This window comes from Xiphophorus couchianus, chromosome 9, assembly GCF_001444195.1.
Source record: "Xiphophorus couchianus chromosome 9, X_couchianus-1.0, whole genome shotgun sequence".
Lineage (NCBI taxonomy): Eukaryota > Metazoa > Chordata > Actinopteri > Cyprinodontiformes > Poeciliidae > Xiphophorus > Xiphophorus couchianus.
The window spans coordinates 2,064,564-2,083,032 of NC_040236.1; the positions used below are offsets into that span (position 1 = coordinate 2,064,564).

General features: G+C 39.0%; 2 protein-coding genes across 9 annotated transcripts; both read left to right on the forward strand.

Annotated features, from left to right (window-relative positions):
* The first annotated feature begins 662 nt into the window (after nt 1-662).
* nudt13 (nudix (nucleoside diphosphate linked moiety X)-type motif 13) lies at nt 663-9,444 on the forward strand. Of its 7 annotated transcripts, none has more exons than XM_028027147.1 (9): nt 663-2,912; nt 2,983-3,125; nt 3,617-3,724; nt 3,828-3,934; nt 4,048-4,173; nt 7,659-7,770; nt 8,062-8,216; nt 8,469-8,540; nt 8,874-9,444. In XM_028027147.1, the coding sequence occupies exons 1-9, from the start codon at nt 2,809-2,811 to the stop codon at nt 8,892-8,894; spliced, it is 948 nt and encodes a 315-aa protein (XP_027882948.1). In that variant the 5' UTR covers nt 663-2,808; the 3' UTR covers nt 8,895-9,444. The 7 variants fall into 7 exon arrangements, with proteins under 7 accessions (XP_027882948.1, XP_027882944.1, XP_027882945.1 ...); XM_028027143.1 differs by lacking the exon at nt 8,874-9,444 and having other exon boundaries at nt 663-1,877; nt 2,764-2,912; nt 8,469-8,725; XM_028027144.1 differs by lacking the exon at nt 8,874-9,444 and having other exon boundaries at nt 663-1,092; nt 2,764-2,912; nt 8,469-8,725.
* Nucleotides 9,445-9,816: 372 nt separating this feature from the next.
* Nucleotides 9,817-17,744, forward strand: rpp30 (ribonuclease P/MRP 30 subunit). Of its 2 annotated transcripts, none has more exons than XM_028027149.1 (11): nt 9,817-10,470; nt 12,870-12,928; nt 13,014-13,136; nt 13,238-13,309; nt 14,446-14,535; nt 14,609-14,725; nt 14,810-14,839; nt 15,108-15,145; nt 15,390-15,469; nt 15,599-15,673; nt 17,567-17,744. In XM_028027149.1, exons 1-11 carry the CDS (start codon nt 10,389-10,391, stop codon nt 17,602-17,604), a joined length of 804 nt encoding a protein of 267 aa, XP_027882950.1. In that variant the 5' UTR covers nt 9,817-10,388; the 3' UTR covers nt 17,605-17,744. The 2 variants fall into 2 exon arrangements, with proteins under 2 accessions (XP_027882950.1, XP_027882951.1); XM_028027150.1 differs by lacking the exon at nt 9,817-10,470 and adding an exon at nt 10,484-10,659.
* Nucleotides 17,745-18,469: the final 725 nt, after the last annotated feature.

An 18,469-nucleotide genomic window follows, 5' to 3' on the forward strand; every position in this document is an offset into this window, starting at 1 on the left:
TTATACATTGTGATTCACCAATATATTAAACATTTGTTATTGAAATTCCCATTGTCCTTTACATCTCCTATTTTTCTCTTGAATATTTTCTACATTTTATCAAAATATGTTCCACTCCTTCTATTTTTCCACAATGAAAACAAGTCCTTAATGAATGTTTTCTTATAATAATTTTTAACAGGTTTATAACTTCCTTTTCAGCAGCTTTTGTCAATTGATCATCGTTTTAGAGTTTTATCAAGTTCATTTACCAAGTTTATTTGTGTAGCACATTTCAGCAACAATGCAGTTCAAAGTGCTTTACATCACAAAAACACAAAAATATAAAGTCATAAAATACACCATAATCAACAATTGAGAAAAGCAGTAACAAACATTACATGAGTGCTATCATCAAAATCATTAATACAAATGAAATATGTTGGTCAATGTTCCTTCTATTTCAGCCAATGCTGAGGACAAATACTCTCCTCTGATGCGCGATCAAATACAACCCATGAAGCCAAGTACACGTTTTTATTTTGAAAACCGACACGGAAGATGAAGCAGTCACGTGACCCATGCAATGCGAGACGTCGTTCCTTATCAGTCACGTGGTTTTCAGCAAGACGACACAAGCATAGAAGCGGGGCTTCATCTGACACGCCCCCTTTTTACTCGGTACAAGCATCGAAGTTTGGCTTCAGATGGCCCATCATCACTACTGCAGGGAACATGATTAACCAGCAGGTGGAACCAAGAATCAATCAGCAGCAGCAGAAGAAGAGATAAGTGGTACAGAACATTCAGGTACCGGACACACAGGCTGATATTCAAACACAAACAGCAGGCCACAACATATGACTGTACACATCTGGCCCACTGGATGCTACTCCCTGTCACAACCGAACCTTTCGGTGGGATTACTGAGAGCAGGTCGACACAGAACTCTGGCATATAACAGGCCAGTTGCTTTGGGTTTCTACTCAGAACCATCAGTCAGGAGGTTGACAGGAAAACAGCAACGGAGAGTTGTTTCACAGAACCAGGAAAGCGGATTAAGCCGGTGAATTTTCCGGATATCCTGGCTTAAGTGTCGGTTTCACAAAAGAGGTAACACATAAGTTACCATGGCGATTTCTTTTGTGCAGCTAACCTGCCCCAGACCAGGCTAACAGTCACGCTTAGTTAAGCTGACTTTGCTCAAACAGTTAAACAAGAAATTGTCCCTTCAAAACAAAAACCTCAGAACTCAAAAAGGAAGTTAACCATCAGTAAAGCTAATTAAGTTCGATATTGGTCTTATACCTTCTAAGTTATTTGCACAATGTACTCAACATTTCATCCACATACTTCCCAGATACTGCAAAAATATTCTTATATTTAATCTTGACCTGTTGTGTTTGTTCTGTATAAATATTTCTAAAATGTGGGACAGAAAAAAGTAACATAAATGAATCTGCTGTCAGATTAACATGTTACAATATTGACTTCCACTGTTCATTTATTTGGTTACAGTTGTTTATTTGAGCATATGACAGGTATGATTCTATTGGTTTTTTTTATTCAAGAATGGTTTGGAAATGTATATTTTATGCTATTTATGCATTCAATCGATCCGCTATTGTTTCCTGTATTGTAGCAGGAGGTTTTTTTTCCCCTTAGCATGATGTGCTTCAATTCCTCATAATCCTCAATCAAAAGATGGTCTCTTGAAAAATCTGTAGACACATATTCATCTGAATTACTTAAGCCTGGGCCGACACAGCTGCGCCTCCTCAGCCTGCTTTGGTCTTTGTGAAACAGGCGGTCTACAATATCGACTCAGTTCCTCCAGTAGGAATGGGCCAGAACTCCAGCAAACTATTGTGAGAAACTTGTGCAAGAAATCCCAAAAGGTTTGACCCATGTCCTACATTTTAAAAGACAGTTATGCCAGACACTGACCAAATGTATGTACATTTTTGAAATGTAGAAAATGTTCTCAATAAGTCTTCTAACATTTAGCAAATACAATTAATTTTGATTATTCTGACTGATCTAAGACGAGATAAATTTGGTCTGATTTAACTTCAGACAATGAGAAAATAAATCTGTGTGTCTTTTTAGTTGCTGTATTTAAACTTCTGGTTTCAACTGTATGTTGACAGGCAGGTATCATAGAACCTCACCAAGTAAGGACTTGACATTTTTTAAATAAATTATTAAATTAACTGGAAACTAGCACAAGACCAACAAGATAAAGAACCTTGTATCTATGGTATCAGTTAATTATTAATTAATTATTGTTATTGAACATAAGGAGAATGCTTTGTGTAAAGCTCCACGCATCTCTGAGGTTCACCAGAGAAACTGTTTAGTCTAGGAGGCATTTTCTTGAAAGACTGAGAAAGAAAATAAAATTGACAGATTTTGAGAACTAGTTCAACATTTTTTATATCGACTCAAGCAATGACTTTTGAGAACTTATGAGGACTATTACTTTAGAGGGAATGACCATTTAGTGTAGCATAGTTCATTTTAGTAGGTCAGTACTGTAACTATGAACAGAACTTGTTTTTAAAATCCAAATTAGTCATGTCTTAAGGCATGAAATAGATTATTTTCTGACCAGACAAAACTTTGCTTTCCTGTAAAATAAGACCAGAACGGAGCTGTGTGAGCATGCTTCACAGGACTGGGCTCTTTGTGTGTTGCGTCTCACTGTTTGCACTTAAGATGAACGGTTTTTCTTGTACCATCACTACTATGTGTACCTAACTTTACCTTGCTGTTCTTCTGCAGGCAGTACAACCAGAGCAGCCTTTCCATAGCTCTCAGGTACAGAGCATGATCCAGTCCAGCATGTCAGCATTAAGGCCCCTGAGGACCCTTCTCTTTGGAGAACATTACAGCCTTACCCGATTCTGCTCAGGCTTTGTGTCCAGAATGAGGTTCAGGAGCTCACGTGCAACTGATTGATTGATTTGATTGATTGATTGATTGATTGATCGATCTCTTCAGGTACATAAACAGGCTGAAGGAGAATGATGCAGCATGTCTTTCAGCGCTGCAAAATGGGCACATTTTCCTGTTTCATCGTCTCATCCCGCTGCTGCAATGCAGTGATCCGGAAACCTTTAGACCTATTGCTCTCACCTACTCAGGTACGCAACCTCAGAAAATAAAACAGACCTTCAGATAGACATCCTCAAAAACTGAAGTACAAGATCAGTCACCGAGACAAACCTCACACCAAGAATGATGCACACAAAACTTGACATAGTACCTCAGACCTAACTCTAATATAGAACCTGAACCTCCATTATCCAACATAGTTATCTTTAATAATAATAATAGATTTTATTTATAATGCTCTTTACAACTTTAGATCACAAATAACAGCTTAAAAGGAATATCTTAAGGCCTTTTTTTATGTCAGTAGATTGTGGTGCCCTCAAAGTGTCAGGTAGGGCATTCCATAGATGGGAAGCGAGAAGGCCCTATCCATGGTTCCTAGTTTGGTTTTGGGTATGTGGAGAAGGTTTGAGTTGGTGAAGCAGAGTGAGGGTCACCAGGGGAGCTGGTGCCTATCTCCAGCAGTCAACGGGTGAGTAGCAGGGTAACCTAATCATTGTCCTTTGGCTTTATCTTCTAGAAGTCCAGTCAGTCCTGCATAAATGTGGTTCTGATGGATCCTTGCTAAAAGAATCCATTCTGATTGGCTGTTCTGAGCAGAACCATGCCCAGTTCTGTCTGGATGTGGGTAAGAGCATGTTGGACTCTTTCTGTCTGTCACTTCAGACTTTGAGAAAGTTTTTGCCTGATTGAGTTCTGGGGGTTCTGTTTGGATTCTGATATGTTTTCAGGAGAACTGGATCCAGCAGCAATCGCACAGAATTGTAAGGGAACATTTATGGATCTCAGGAAAGCTTTCTTTCTCCTAGAAGGAGCTGAGGCACCTCTAGTCGCCAAAGTGAGTAACTGCTGCTGGACTTTCTTGTTCTGTTTTTGTGATAAACCAGAACTCCAGATTTTCTTCATGGAATCTAATTCGTGTTCTGGTCCTGACATCGGTGTGTTTTGCAGGCTCAGGCTTTGCTGCAATGGCACCAGATTAACAGGTTCTGTGGCGCTACAGGCCAGCTGACCCAACGGAACCAGGCTGGAAGCCAGAGGGCCTGCAGCAGCAGCTCTATTGTCTACTACCCAAAGGTGTTAAAATAGAACCAAATAGGGTCAGAGTCTTAGTTAAAAATCTGGGTAACACTTTATTTGATGGGTTGCGAATAAGACTGTCATTACACCGTCATAAACATGACACCTGTCATGAACATGAATAAGTCTTCATGAATATTTATGACTGTTGTCATAAAGTGTCATTCGGTAAATCATGACACTTTTAATACAAAGTTGACATTATTCAAATGGTCTTCGTTATGACAACTTGTCATTAACCAAGAGATCATGATCTGACATACAGTACAGATCAAAAGTTTGGACACACCTTTTAATTCAATGAGTTTCCTTTATTTTCATGACTATTGACATTGTAGATTCACACTGAAGGCATCAAAACTATGAATTACACATGTGAAAATATGCACTAAACAAAAAAGTGTAAAACAACTGAAAATACCCCTTATATTCTAGTTTCTTCAAAGTAGCAACCTTTTGCTATAATTACTGCTTTACACACACTCTGCATTTTCTTGATGAGCTTCAAGAGGTAGTCACCTGAAATGGTTTTCACTTCATAGGTGCCCTGTCAGGTTAATAAGTGGGATTTCTTGCCTTATAAATAGTCATGAAAATAAAGAAAACCCATTGAAATAGAAGGTGTGTCCAAACTTTTGGTCTGTACTGTACATTTGCTATAAAAGTATTACTGATTAAATTTTAAAAATTATGTAGCTTTATGTTATTAAAGCTAAAGTTTAATCAGTAATACGTTTATAACAAATTTATATCAGATCATGACAATGACACTTTATGACAACAGTCATAAATATTCATGAAGACCTGTTCATGACAGGTGTTATGTCATGTTTATGATGGTGTCATGACAGTCTTATTCACAACCTTCAAATAAAGTGTTACCAAAATCGGTACCGGTTGCACAAGTCAGCATGTATAAAAATGAACGTGGCATGAAAGTTTGCGGCAGCCACACAAACTTTTTCTGTGGACAGTAACAAACTATAAAGCACCAAAATTCACCTAAACACACTGAAATCTGATTCTATCCAGTGTTATTTAGACAAAGAAGCATTGGACCCAATGTTTTTTCATGATTTTAATATTTTATTGTTTTATCGTTAACGGTGAAACTGAACCACATTTATCCTTAAACAATAACCTAACACACACACAAAATAAAGAAAATAAAAGTTAAAGGATGTGAAAACCTTACTCGATTGTAAATAGTAAATTTTCTGAGTTTTTGTCTCACGAAGATGTAAAGCATTGGTCTGTGCGTCGAAGCGCATGAAATGCATCTGTGGGGTAATTTCATTCTCACTGAAAAAGAAGCAGGGTTGAATCAGCAGAATAACTCCAAACAGGCCAAATTTGATTATGTTTAAGGTGATTAAGGTGTGTGGCGGTGTGTGTGTGTGTGGGGGCTCGTATGTGTGTGTGTGTGTACACACAATCACACATATATAGCTGCGGCAAGGGCACACCTTTGCACTGTGCCACAATTACGCAGCACAACGTGATTGTGGAGCGCTTTGGCTCTGATGCAGAACATCGCCAATAGAAGGATTCAGAGGGAGCGTGTGTTCAGAGATCATATTGATCTGCTGGGAAATATTGTTTATGGTTTATTCACATTTAGTTTGCCCAGACTGATCACCCTGGTGCTCTGAGCAAAACTTATAAAGAATGAGCCGTGCTCTGACGGTGAAACTGCAGTCATCCTTCAGTAGAGCCATGCCCGCTTTGTGAATGCACCTTTATGGACAGAAAGCATCTCTACTCTGTAAATGTACAACTTATACACACAGGATTCCTTTATTTAAAATAAACGTCCACATTCCCCACTCAAAGGACTCTCTGACATGTTGTCTGTCTTTAAATCCCGGCTGAACGCTCTGCTTTTCAAACAGGCATTTGCACAATCCCTTTATTTATATCTTTTTTTATTTGTATGTTTTTCTTTAAAATTTATTAGTTTTTATTTTCTGTGACGTGACCTTATGTGCCCCGAAAGCACCTTTTAAATAAAATATATAATAATAATAATTATTATTATAAATACTTATACTGCTACAAGCAAGGACCATTGTCATGGTTATTGGCTCACGTGGTGGCAGACTTACGGATATTTATACAAATTTGCATATGCATTTATGAGTGGCACTCTGTTTCCTGCAAATTGAGATTTATAAAGGAAAGGTGCACAGGTATGTGCGTGCACACAGCTTTATACATTCACATTTTTTGTGCGCCGCACTTTTCTAAATTTGTCCATACTCCAGTTTTTAAAAGTGTGAAAGCTGCGCACTCTATGAGGCCCCAGATCTGAATTAGCAACTTTTCTTGCCCCCTGAACATTTCCACATTCTCTTTCTCCAACCACAAACTTTGATGTATTTTTGAGATTTTATGTGACAGTCCTGAACCAATTAATACATAATTGTGAAGTATGCATGTATAGGCTTTGATCTAAACCTGGGTGTCAAACTCATTTTAATTTCTGGCAACATCAAGATTATGATATTAATTCTATGTAATTCAGTGGATAGAGTAATTGTCTTGTAATTGGAAGGCTGTAGATTCAGTTCCAGCTTCCTCTTGTCACATGTCAATGTGTCGTTGGGCAAAGGATTTAACATATTTGTGTATGAATGTGTGAGTATTTGTGAGTGCAATTCAAAAATGTAGCTGTAGTGTAAAGTGCTTTGAATGGTCAAAATGACTGGAAATTGCTATAGAAGGTAATTTCATTTATTCTTGAGATTCACACAGCTGAAGTTTATTTTTCATTAGGTAACTTCTAAAGGCGGTTGGGTGCACTGGACTCTAGCTAAGGTTTTCAGAGCAAATGGAAGTAAATACAAATGCTTGTCTTTCTAAAAACGTTAAACACCATGTATCACTTTCCACTTGTACTGAACCAGGTTCTCGTTCTGCTGGAGGTTTCTTCCTCTTAAATGGGAGTTTTCCTCTCCACTGTTGCTATATGCATGCTCTGAATGAAAGATTGCTGTAAAGTAAATGACACAACGCAAGTGATAGTCTATTGGTAATAAAATAAGGTAATTTATTTGTCTCCAATGGGAGAAATTTGTCTTAGAAGAGGAGACAAACCTGCAGCACAGCAAAGACTGAACATTACTGTCGCTACATGCTGGTCCAGAAGGAGTGAATCCTGTAAGCCAATGACTCAATGCAATCTGACAGGTTTCCATAGAAACGTTTTAGCTACTTTTTAGTGTAATAAAGTGAGCTTAATGTATTATTTCATAACTAGGATCAATTGAAATGTATGTATGATTTCTTTTGTAAAGTGTCTCACGGCGACATTTCTGTGAATAGCTGCTATATAAACTGAATTGAACTGATTTGAAAGCACCTGCATGACTGAAATGAGTCTGAATTGATCCAGATCAAAGTTAAAACAGAAGCAGAGTTAAACCAACACATATCAGTGGATATTTTACTGTCAGTCTGATGAGTGAATTGTTTTCCTTCAGATGTCTCCAGTGGTGATTGTCCTGGTGTCTGATGGGAAACGTTGTTTGTTGGGCCGTCAGTCGTCCTTCCCTCGTGGGTTGTATAGTGCTCTTGCGGGCTTCTGTGACATGGGTGAGTCTCACCAGTTGTTGATACACCTACTCATGTCCTAAAACAAGGGTTCTTAAATCCAGGCATCAAGATCCGGTGTCCTGCAATTTATAGATCTACCCCGGGTTCAACACACTTTAATCACATAGCTGAATTACCTCCTTAGTGCAGTCAGGTTCTCCAGAGTCCTGCTAGTGACCTGGTTGTTTGACTCAGGTGTTGTGAAACAGAGACATATCTAAAACCTGCAGGACAGGTTACCTGTCTTAAAGTAAACCCAGTATGTAATATGTGAGTGTGTGTTGCTTCTAGGGGAGACTCTGGAAGAGGCTCTGCGCAGGGAGGTAGCAGAAGAGGTGGGTCTGGAAGTACAGAACATCATCTACAGTTCATCGCAGCACTGGCCATTCCCTCACAGCTCCTTCATGCTGGCCTGCCATGCCACTGTTAGCCCCGCCCACTCTCAGGTGACTAGGCTGATAATGTTAACTAGAAAGTTAACATTTGCAAACAGAGTTTCTGTTAAACTTGAGATAAACTTAAATCAGTCGGGATAAAATAGTTAGAATCAGTTTGTATTGGAGCTTTGCTTTAAATGAGCAGAAAGAAAGTTAAAAAAAAAAAAAAAAAAAAAGAGTACTGGCCGCTGGGAACCAGTTGCAGGTGAAATGTTTAGTTAAATGTAAGTTACATATCATGTGACCTGCTGTTTGTTCCAGCTGAATGTGGACCACTTGGAGCTGGAGGATGCTCGCTGGTTTACTGAGGAAGAAATCACCTGCGCTCTGCAGGTAAAAGCTCCACCATGGAGAGATCATCGACCCGCTGTCTGGCTGCCTCCCAAACATGCTGTTGCTCACCGCCTTATCATGGAGTGGAGGGAGCAGCAACACAGCCAGGACACAGAATGATGTCTCAATGTGTTGAGGAACAATAAAAGAACTCATGAAATAAAATCCTATTGTATTATCCCTAACTACGTCATCTAGACTCATTCTGAGAGTAAATCGTCCTGGTTTACTCATGAAATGGCCCAGAGCTGTTCAAAAACTAGCTGGCATGTTGGTAAAGTTCTAATAAAATGATTATATTGCTTATCCATTGTCTTATATCTTTCTCCCTAGTGGGGTCATGAGGGGTGCTGATGCATACCTACAGCGGTCAATGGGCAAAAGGTGTGGTCACCAGTACATCACTAGGCAGGACAAACAATCATGTACACACACACCTAAGAAGAATTTAGAAAGACCAATCAACTTGACAGTTATGTTGTTGGACTGTGGGAGGACTCCAGAGTACCCAGAGAGAACCCACACATACACAGGGAGAACAAGCAAACTCCATGCAGAAAGGCCCGGGCTGGGATTTGAACCCAGTTCCTTCTTTTTTTTTTTTTATATGTTAACTTTTTTATTATTTATGGTAAATATCATATTCACACCTCCAAATACAACAAAAGCCTAATTTCCAGATTTCATTTTCTTCTATTAATATCTATATAGAATCCTTAAAAATCAGCTCAAATGCTAAAGCCATTCAAATCATAACCGCCCTTAAAGAACTGCAACCCTCGAGCACCCATTTGATTTTGACATTGTGAAATAATTGTTCTATGTTCTGTAAAGCCCTTGAATGTTTGTAATTACTAATGTTCTATGTTGTTCTTGTATGTTCCTTGTTTGCAATAAAATAAATAAAAAAAAACATGTGCCATCTGGCTGCACAGTGGCGCAGTTGGTAGCACTTTTGCCTTGCAGCAAGAAGGTCCGGGGTTCGATTCCCGGCCTTTCTGCATGGAGTTTGCATGTTCTCCCTGTGCCTACGTGGGTTCTCTCCAGGTACTCCAGCTTCCTCCCACAGTCCAAAAACATGACTGTTAGGTAAATTGGTCTCTCTAAATTCTCCCTAGGTGTGAGTGTGTGTGTGTGCATGGTTGTTTGTCCTGTCTCTCTCTGTGTTGCCCTGCGACAGACTGGCGACCTGTCCAGGGTGTACCCCGAATCTCGCCCGGAACGTTGGCTGGAGATAGACACCAGCAACCCTCCCGACCCCACTAGGGACAAGGGTGTTAGAAAATGGATGGATGGATGTGCGATCTGATCTCCAAATTATGCCCTGCCTCTTCCGTGACAACTCTCACACAGACAAATACAAGTCTCATCCCCATTCATTTATTCATTCATTCAACCTAGTGTTAGTTCACACACACAACCTATTTTCGAACTATCATTCAGAATAGTATGTCTGTATGCCTTGTTTGTATGCATGTGTTTTAGTAGTGTATATGCGCAATCTTAGTCTTTGGTGTGTGATTGTGAGAGAAAAATTTATGCATGTGTGACATTTTAATAGTGTATATGTGCAATTTTAGTATTTTTGCATGTGTGTATGAGTCTTTAGTGTGAGACAAAACGTAGTTTTTGTCCTAAACGGCCCCTGATAGTAGAACATATACAAACTCTCAATCTTCCACTCACACCCTCTTATCACACTAAGAAGAAATTTGCGTGTATCATCACCAGTTGGTGGCAGTAATGCACCTTATGCTTGTTTGTCAAACCGACAAGAACGTCAAAGAAGATTCCTGCTCCCAGCAGTCAGTTCGTTTCCATGTGTAGTAGCCACCTCGCTGCAGTAGGATGTCTGTGTTCATGGATCTGAATGTGCTGTTTTCTGCAGACAGGAGCCGCTTGCAGAGCCTCGTAGAGACAGCCGCTCACTGTGAGTCCACTTCCAGTTACCCTGACTCGGGTCTGGTCTGTAAATCCATCCCATTCGGTCGGTTATAGTTCAGAATAACAACACAGGTATCACAAGTTCATTTGACGGCTACACCTGGATACACTGTCCAGCCACCCGACGTGGGTTCAATGCGGGTGCTCTAGCTCCCACAGTCCAAACCCATGTTAGGTAAATAGGTCTCTAAGTGTGAGTGTGTGTGTATTGTTGTTTATGTGTGACTGAGAAATTTAAAAAACCCACCACGGCCCGTGTCGTATTACTCTCATGGGGTGGGATGACCGCTGTAGTAAAAGACATTGTTTTATGGCAGTGGTTTTTATTAAAAAAAGAAAAAAAGTCATTCGATCGTCCATATAAAGACGTGGTTAGAATACCCCAAAATTGTACGCGAATCACAGTAGTATACGTTCAACAGATGTTTACTTTAGAAATAAAAAGGAACCATCTAATAAATTACTTAAGCTTTAATTAAAGCAAGTGTAAAAAAAATATTTGGTAAAAGGTCTACTCAAGTACTGAGATACTGATTATAACATCTGATTTAATATTTTACATTTAAGTCATCAGATAGCCAAAAATATCAAATTCTGGTATTTTAAAGAGTATTACCAAAATATTTATACAAATGCAGGGTTTCCTCCAGAAAACTTGCTAAGCCCGGTGGTGGGGGCGCCAAGGCGGTCCATCGGTGGTCCATCGTGTTTTTGTATTAAAAGATATTAAGTAGACATCAGTACAGACAGAGCCGGGCGTTGGGCAGCGTGTTGAGATGGAAAAGCCAAACAAAATTCTTTGTCCACAAATATAAATCATTCTCACCACTTGTTAAACGCACCTCTGAAAAAGCCACTACAAGTTATTCCTTGTAGGAATAACGTGCGGTTCACGTAGAGCTGCGCAACCAGAGCTAACGTGGTGGGTTTGTAAACTCTTACCTTGATCAAAAACTCTGGAATGAAACATAATTCTTCACAGTCAGTTGATGTAAATATCTATACAGGTCAGCCTGTGTCCAGTTTGAGTGAAAGGAGGCGCGCGCGATCCGCGCTGAGGTAACTTAAGACATCCGGCTGCTGCAGCGCGCGAGGCAACGCGCAGAGGCGCCAGCGGTGTGATTGGTCCGGCTTTAAATGCATAAACAATTTGGTAGACAATGTAAAACATTGAAAAGTTGTAATTATTATCACATACGACATTTTAAGATCGGTGGATAAGATTGTCTTCTCATGTAAGTATTGGCTCATTACCAATCCCCCAAAATTAAGGAAATTGGTGCAGATAAAATGGCTGTCCGGTAAATGTTTCTTATATTATACATGCATATAGGATATAATGTAAACAGCACTGTCAGAAATTCTATGTGTGTGAATGATGTAATTATCTGATTGCTGATTGCAGCCAGTCCACATTATTAGTAGAACTAGGGCCCCCAAAACCAAATTTTGTTTAGGGCCCCATGGAGTCTTGGGCCAGCCCTGCTGTAGCTTATTTTTAAATATCCATTTTATCTCCTGCCAAGATCAAAAATATATTTTTTAGAATTATCAACACTAACATCATCACTACACACAACAGTTTTCATTCAACAAGGTCTTTAATCTAAAATATCTTGCAAAGCTACTTTTTTTACACTAAAGCAAATACGTCTTAAATTCAACAGTAAATAATCATAAAAACTACTTGAACCACCACATAAATCTAACATTGACTCAACAGACAGTCCCACTTTAGATCTTTAGATCTAAGGTCTTTAGATCTTTCTGTTCAGCTGAATCCATCTGCAGGCATTACTATCAACCACAGCTGTCACGTTGAATCTTTAGATTCCCCACATAAGAAACTTTTTAAAATCAATCAGAAACATCAGTATGATTGCATATTTTCAGTCAGTAGAGCTTTTTTTAGAGTTTGCTTTCTGACAATAACTGTACAGCTCTTCTAACTCGCTGAACTGTTCAGTGAGAGCACCTTCTCTCCATTTCACATCCACTCACTTAGTCTAATGGAGGGATGATGCCTTTTGCATTTTGAAAAATCTTTTACCAATTAACTTGACATCCAGCATACATCCAGCCTAGAGGCACAGCAGGGTTGATTCACCACTGAGCTGCAATCCCAACAAGACAGAAACTGAGTGGCACACAGATGCTACCAGATACCCCAATTTGCTGAACAAATATGGTGCTTTGTTTTTATTCCCAACAAAAACATGCTTATTGAAATTATGAGATTCTTTATTGGGTGAAATCTACAGAAATCTACAGTTGCATGATTAAATATTAATCAACATTGATAAAAATTAATGAGATATTTTAACTATTAATTAAGCCACTTTAGGTTTACTGTTTTTAATTATAGCGTGTTTGTTCCTTCTGCAGTGGGATTTTCCACTGTCGCCATCAACTATGTATATGAATCCACAACCAAGATGAAACAGGTACGGTTAGCTGCTGTGCTGTTACTGACGCATCCTGTACTCCTGCCAGTCACTGCTCAGTAAAGTCTGTTTGTTTCCTCTGTAGGAAGTTCCATCGCCAGTGCCGATCAATGAGCTGATTGGTCAGCTGCCTGTGGTACAAGGTCGCTCTCGTCCAATCAAAGTGCTGAATAGACTAACAGTGGTGATGTCAGAGGCCAGTCACTTTGTGAGTTTTTCTTTGGAGAATCTTGATCAGAATACCAAATGAAAGCTTTGTTTTTTTTTTTATAAAGTTGTGATGTGCGTTTGTGTGTTTTGCTCTCCTAGAGGCCAAATGATGCAGAGTATCGCGCCTTTGACCTCCTGGCCGTCCAGCCGACCACCGAGAAGCTCTTCCATGTGAGATTTACTGACCCTTTGTTTAATCTGAGCTGAAGCAGGATGATAATTCACCGTTTTTTTGTTTGTTTATTTTTAACTCACCTAGTGTTAAAGAAACAAAGTTTTCACTGTTGGCCAAAAGATAGCATACAGTTCACCATGTGGGAATTATGGCTGCTCCATTTGAGAAAAACGAGTAATAGTAAAGCCTGATATATCAGCATTCACTGCTATTTTTCTCTGCTGACCTCCATTTCACAGGAATGGGAAGCTGAGAAGAAATGTCAGGATGAGGGAGACTGAGATTCAGCCTTGATCTCTTCGCCCAGCTGTTAGTTCAGTTACACCAAGCAGGAAGTCTGCAGAAGGAGAGGCAGGACAGAGTCTCTTTTGCAGTATTGATCTCCTATGCAGGTTCACATTAACTTCATACTGTTCAGAAACTTTAGTTGCTGATGCAGTGTCAAAAGGCTCAGAATTCTTTTGATCTTAGGTTACGTTCACACTGCAGGCCTTATTCCTCAATTAGGATTTTGTTTTATGTGGTTGTTCATATTTCCAAATAGTTGCAACTTATGTGCAACTATTAGTTGTATAGCATAGTAACGTCAAACGTAGAACACAGGCTCAGTGTTGGTAGAAGTAAACATGGAGAGAAATGATGGAGCATATGTTGTGGTGTAAAAGTAGTTGTCCAATCGGAACCAGCACATTAACAACTTAATCCTTGTTATTGTCCGCCATGGTGGTTGCTTTCTTCCTGCTTGTGTGTATCAGTGATGTTTGTCGAGTATCACTGACTTACAGTCTGGGTGAAAGCGGCCAGGTCACATTGAAAAGTTGAGATACATATCGGATTTAAAACCTCATATATAAGTGGCCTGGGTTGCATTGGTAACATTTTGATCCGTGTTGATCAGACTGTCATGGAAAAAATTCAGATATAGTTTGCATAAGAGAAAAAAAAATCTGATTTTTGTCATTTCAGGTTGCAGTGTCAAGCTGCCTTAGAGTCTTTAGGAAGTGTCTCTGCTTTCTCCCTCAGGGCCACCATCTGTCTGAAAGTATCAATGCTGAAAACCCTCCCTCTGAGCTAAGAGCACTCTGGTAGTTTTAATGGAGTAATGCATAGTAACACTGTGTGTTTGTGACAGACCACATGCATGCTGTGTGACATTGACATCATTTGCATCTCGGTGACAGAGAAACTTCCCTTCTTCTTCAAGAGAGCGCCCATAAACGGGGTGACTACCTCATTCCAAGTTTCCTGGCTTGCTTCCTTGTTTGTGAGTGTTTACTGCATTTCTCATTGTGTAGGCCATTGACAGAGGAGTGATGTTTGAGGTATCATATGCCTCAGCACTCAGGGACTCCACCATGAGGCGCTACACTATTACCAACGCTGTTTGTTTGATGGAAAGCTGCAAAGGAAAGGTTGGTGTTCTTGCATATGATTCTGCGAGCTGCAACATGATGAGACTTTCAGGTCTGAAATTTTGAAAGCTGTTTCTCTTTCAGAACGTCATCGTCTCAAGTGCAGCTGAGAAGGTCAGTGATCAAGAATGTGTGGATAGAACCCAGTCAGTCTGTATTAACCAAAGGTCCTTGATGCTGGTTATCATTTGATAACACTAGTAACACTAAGTACTATTTGTCAATATTTTTTAATGATGCAAAACATCAAATTACATTTGTTACCTATCGTTAATACCCCACACCAGCCAGTAAGCTTTATCCATGATTAAACGTCAAAGAGACAATTTGGTCCTCTGGGGCCAGCTTGGCTCTCTAACTTTGTGTTTGTGTGTTTTTTAAGGCTTTGGAGCTTAGAGGACCTTATGACATCATTAATCTGTATCCTCCAGCTGGTGATAATTGTCTGATAGGTCCCTCCCACTCTGAAGGAACATGGAAATCAAAGCTTTGCATCAGTTTCCACTGTGGAGACTGATGCAAGGAACAGTAAGAGAGGTAGCAGTTCAGCAGTGTGATGGCACCCTGTGGTGCCATGTTATGCTCTTCCTGTAAAACAGTTCCACTGAATCCAGTGTATTGCAGTGAAATACTTGGTGTGTTGTGTTCCTGACGAGTCTCTCAGAGGGGCGCTATTTGGTCTGTCAGATGCTGACTCTAAAGAAGCCGTGTCTTCCAACTGCAGAGCCGTTTTACTGCATGCAGGTAAATTATGATGAAGCCTTGCAGCTGCAGAAGCTTCCTGTTGGTTTATCTCAGTCTGCCTGTTCATCTGGAGTTCATCTGTCTGTTCATCTGTTGTATCACATTTTTGACTTTGTTCTTTGTTGTCAGAAACCAGGAAGACTGCTAGTGGCATTGTGTACACCAGGAACAGTCAGCAGGAGGCCCTTCAGGACTGTGCCGGCAGTAGGTTTTTTCACATTCATGAATCAGATAAAAAGCAACATTAACTCTGAGCTGCAGAACTTAAATTAAGTAAAACCTCAGGCGTTTCTTAAAGGGATCCATGATTAGTTGTATTAATATACGTCATTTGAGAAATAATTATTTTAGATGTAAAAACAATACAATAAAAATACTGTAAGCTGTTTGGTTTTTATTAATATAAAAAAGATATTATCACACGGAGGTCCCTATGTTGGTTACGCTGCATTACATTCTGGGTAAATGTCATGCTAGGCCTGATTGCTCTAGCTTCATCTAGGACAACAGCAATGTGTTACATCTTTAAGGCTTTTGGATTTGAATGTTGAAGTTGATGGGAATGTAGAAACCACAAGAAGTAAAGAAGGAGACATGTGGTTTCAGATTCGATGAAACGACGACAGTCGATCATCGACTTTGTCTTCTTATGAGTTTCCATGTATCATAAACAGCAATTTTCTAGGTAATAAGAAAATTACAGCATATTTAGGCCAACATATCCAATTAATCATTGATCTGTTTAAGGCCTGGACGTATTCTTCAATAAAAGATGCATTTGTTCTCTCTCCAAGTTGCAAGGACAAAATTACATCGTTCTGTTCTTGCAGTTTGTTTTTTTTGTTGTTTTTGAAGATTCATTTTTATATATATTCTGGGCCACGCCTCTTCTCTCATGTGGTGTCTGACAAATACCACATGAGAGAAATGTGAAGTAGGCATGGTTACTACGCTTACGAATTGTGCAATGGAACTTCCCAAGAGTTTTTGCGTACAATATTTTTGTGAAGTATGGAACATCCAGGCAAGAAAGAACGTTGTTTATGGCCATTTAAGTCCATATTAATTGGTTTTCATGTCCTTGTGTAATGGGTACAAGAGTCCAGGACCCATTGACAGCAGATAAAGCTGAAAATGAAGATACAAATGATTGCATGAAAGACATGGTCTGCTTATGAGAAACAGTAGAGAAAGCACTAACTCACAGTCGCCATGTTCCTCCTGCTGGTGAAACAGTATTACTGAATCACCCAAGAAATGCACTAATTTCTCTAAACAACAAACAGTAATAAAGAAGAAGGGAAAAAAATAATAAAGTTCATGCGAGGCTATTTTTTTTTGCATCTTTTAACTGTATTACCTAAATTCAAAACATGACACATAAAAAATAAAAAGTGCCAGATTGTAATTATATTTATATGGATCTGAGTCTTTATCATTATGTTAGGGCCAGCTTTGAATTTCTGTACGACAACATGGATTATCTGGGTTTATTTGAGTCCACGACTTTGAAGTTCTATATTGCTGAGTGGTCAACTCTCCTCTAATATTCGCAAAATATCAGAGGAGACTTGACCACAGCTGCTGCAATCTTAATATAGAGAAGCTTCCCACTGGGCTAGAACTGAACTGCACATCAACCAGAGAGACCAGAGAGAGACTTTCCAGTGGAAAACTGGATTACCAAACTTTTTTTTTTAACAAATTGCTCATTGAATTAAAGCAATGAAAGGGGAAAAAGGGACATGAAAGACATGAAAAATCAAAATGGAAATGTCCATGACAGATTTAAGAAATGAAAATGAGTTTCATTTCAGTAGGAAGTGTGCACAAGCATTTACTGTTTGAAGGGTTTGTTATGTAACATTTTTAAAAAATAAAATTTTCTTTTATATTGGAACAAGATTTGTAGTCTTGCATGTTAGGATTTAAAAGAAAAACATGAGGGGGAAACCTTTATAACATTTTGCTAAACTAATGTTCTGTTGAGCCACAACAGTTTGTTGTAATTTGTGTATGTATCCATTTGGTAGCTGATTTCATATATATTTATTGTTAGCAAAATTAGTTTACATTTCTGTTCATCTATCTTAACAGGTGAAGCTCCTGCTGCCAAACGACCCAAACCAACCTGACGGGGATTGAGGAGGCAGAGCCTATTCTCATTTGTTTTACTGTTTTTGCTCGTCTCTTTTTGAAGATGTTTTGCCTCCTAAAACTGATTTATAATTTTGGATCAATAAAGTTTGAAAAATAAATTCTTTATTCATTTTTAGCTAATTGAGGAATAACTTTTAAAAAAAGTATGTATGGATGTACACCCCTACCTGTGTGTGTGTATATAAATGTATATATATATATATATATATATTATATATATTTAGTGTCGTTGCACTTCTCACAGAAAGAGAGTTAATATCTGGTCCAGCTGTAGCCCACTGCAGATTTCATAGAGAATCTTTTTAGCTGGATTAAGACCTGCCTGAATTCTCACAGTCTACATCAGAACATCACAACCAGTCTTCATTACATAGGTTGACCCCAAAATTAAATACAATTTTTAACTATTGTAATTACACTTAAGAGAAATTAATTTAATCAAAGAATGTGTGTGTATTTATTCCATCTTATGTTGGAACTGTTTGCAGTTTTCTAGCCGATCACCGATTACTGGTTTTTTAAAAGCCTTTACCTGCTGATTTTGATTTTGGCCAACCAATTTTTTTTGTCTGAAATGTTGCTAAATGTAGCAAAAAAGTAGCCGAGTTGGCAATATTGGGGTCACTATTAACTGCAAACATGCAGACATGAACTAGTGGGCCAGTCTATCAGTCAAACCTCTCATGGAAGAGCAACAGAGGACAGTGGCTAGTCTTTAAACCTTTGCTGAGGTAGATAAGATCGGTGGGTAAGATTGTCTTCACATGTAACTTCAACTTTGGGGGATTGGATTATCAGCCAATCCCCCAAAGTTAAGGAAATTGGTGCCTATAAATTGAC

Bases quoted from the DNA above. Each gene is read 5' to 3' on its own strand.
- nudt13 (XM_028027142.1), top strand. From the start codon at position 2,809: ATGATCCAGTCCAGCATGTCAGCATTAAGGCCCCTGAGGACCCTTCTC. The intron at 3,126-3,616 runs GTACGCAACCTC...TTTATCTTCTAG, and splicing joins TATTGCTCTCACCTACTCAG to AAGTCCAGTCAGTCCTGCAT. The intron at 7,771-8,061 runs GTGAGTCTCACC...TGTTGCTTCTAG, and splicing joins TGCGGGCTTCTGTGACATGG to GGGAGACTCTGGAAGAGGCT.
- rpp30 (XM_028027149.1), top strand. From the start codon at position 10,389: ATGTCTGTGTTCATGGATCTGAATGTGCTGTTTTCTGCAGACAGGAGC. The intron at 10,471-12,869 runs GTGAGTCCACTT...TTCCTTCTGCAG, and splicing joins CGTAGAGACAGCCGCTCACT to TGGGATTTTCCACTGTCGCC. The intron at 14,726-14,809 runs GTTGGTGTTCTT...TTTCTCTTTCAG, and splicing joins TGGAAAGCTGCAAAGGAAAG to AACGTCATCGTCTCAAGTGC.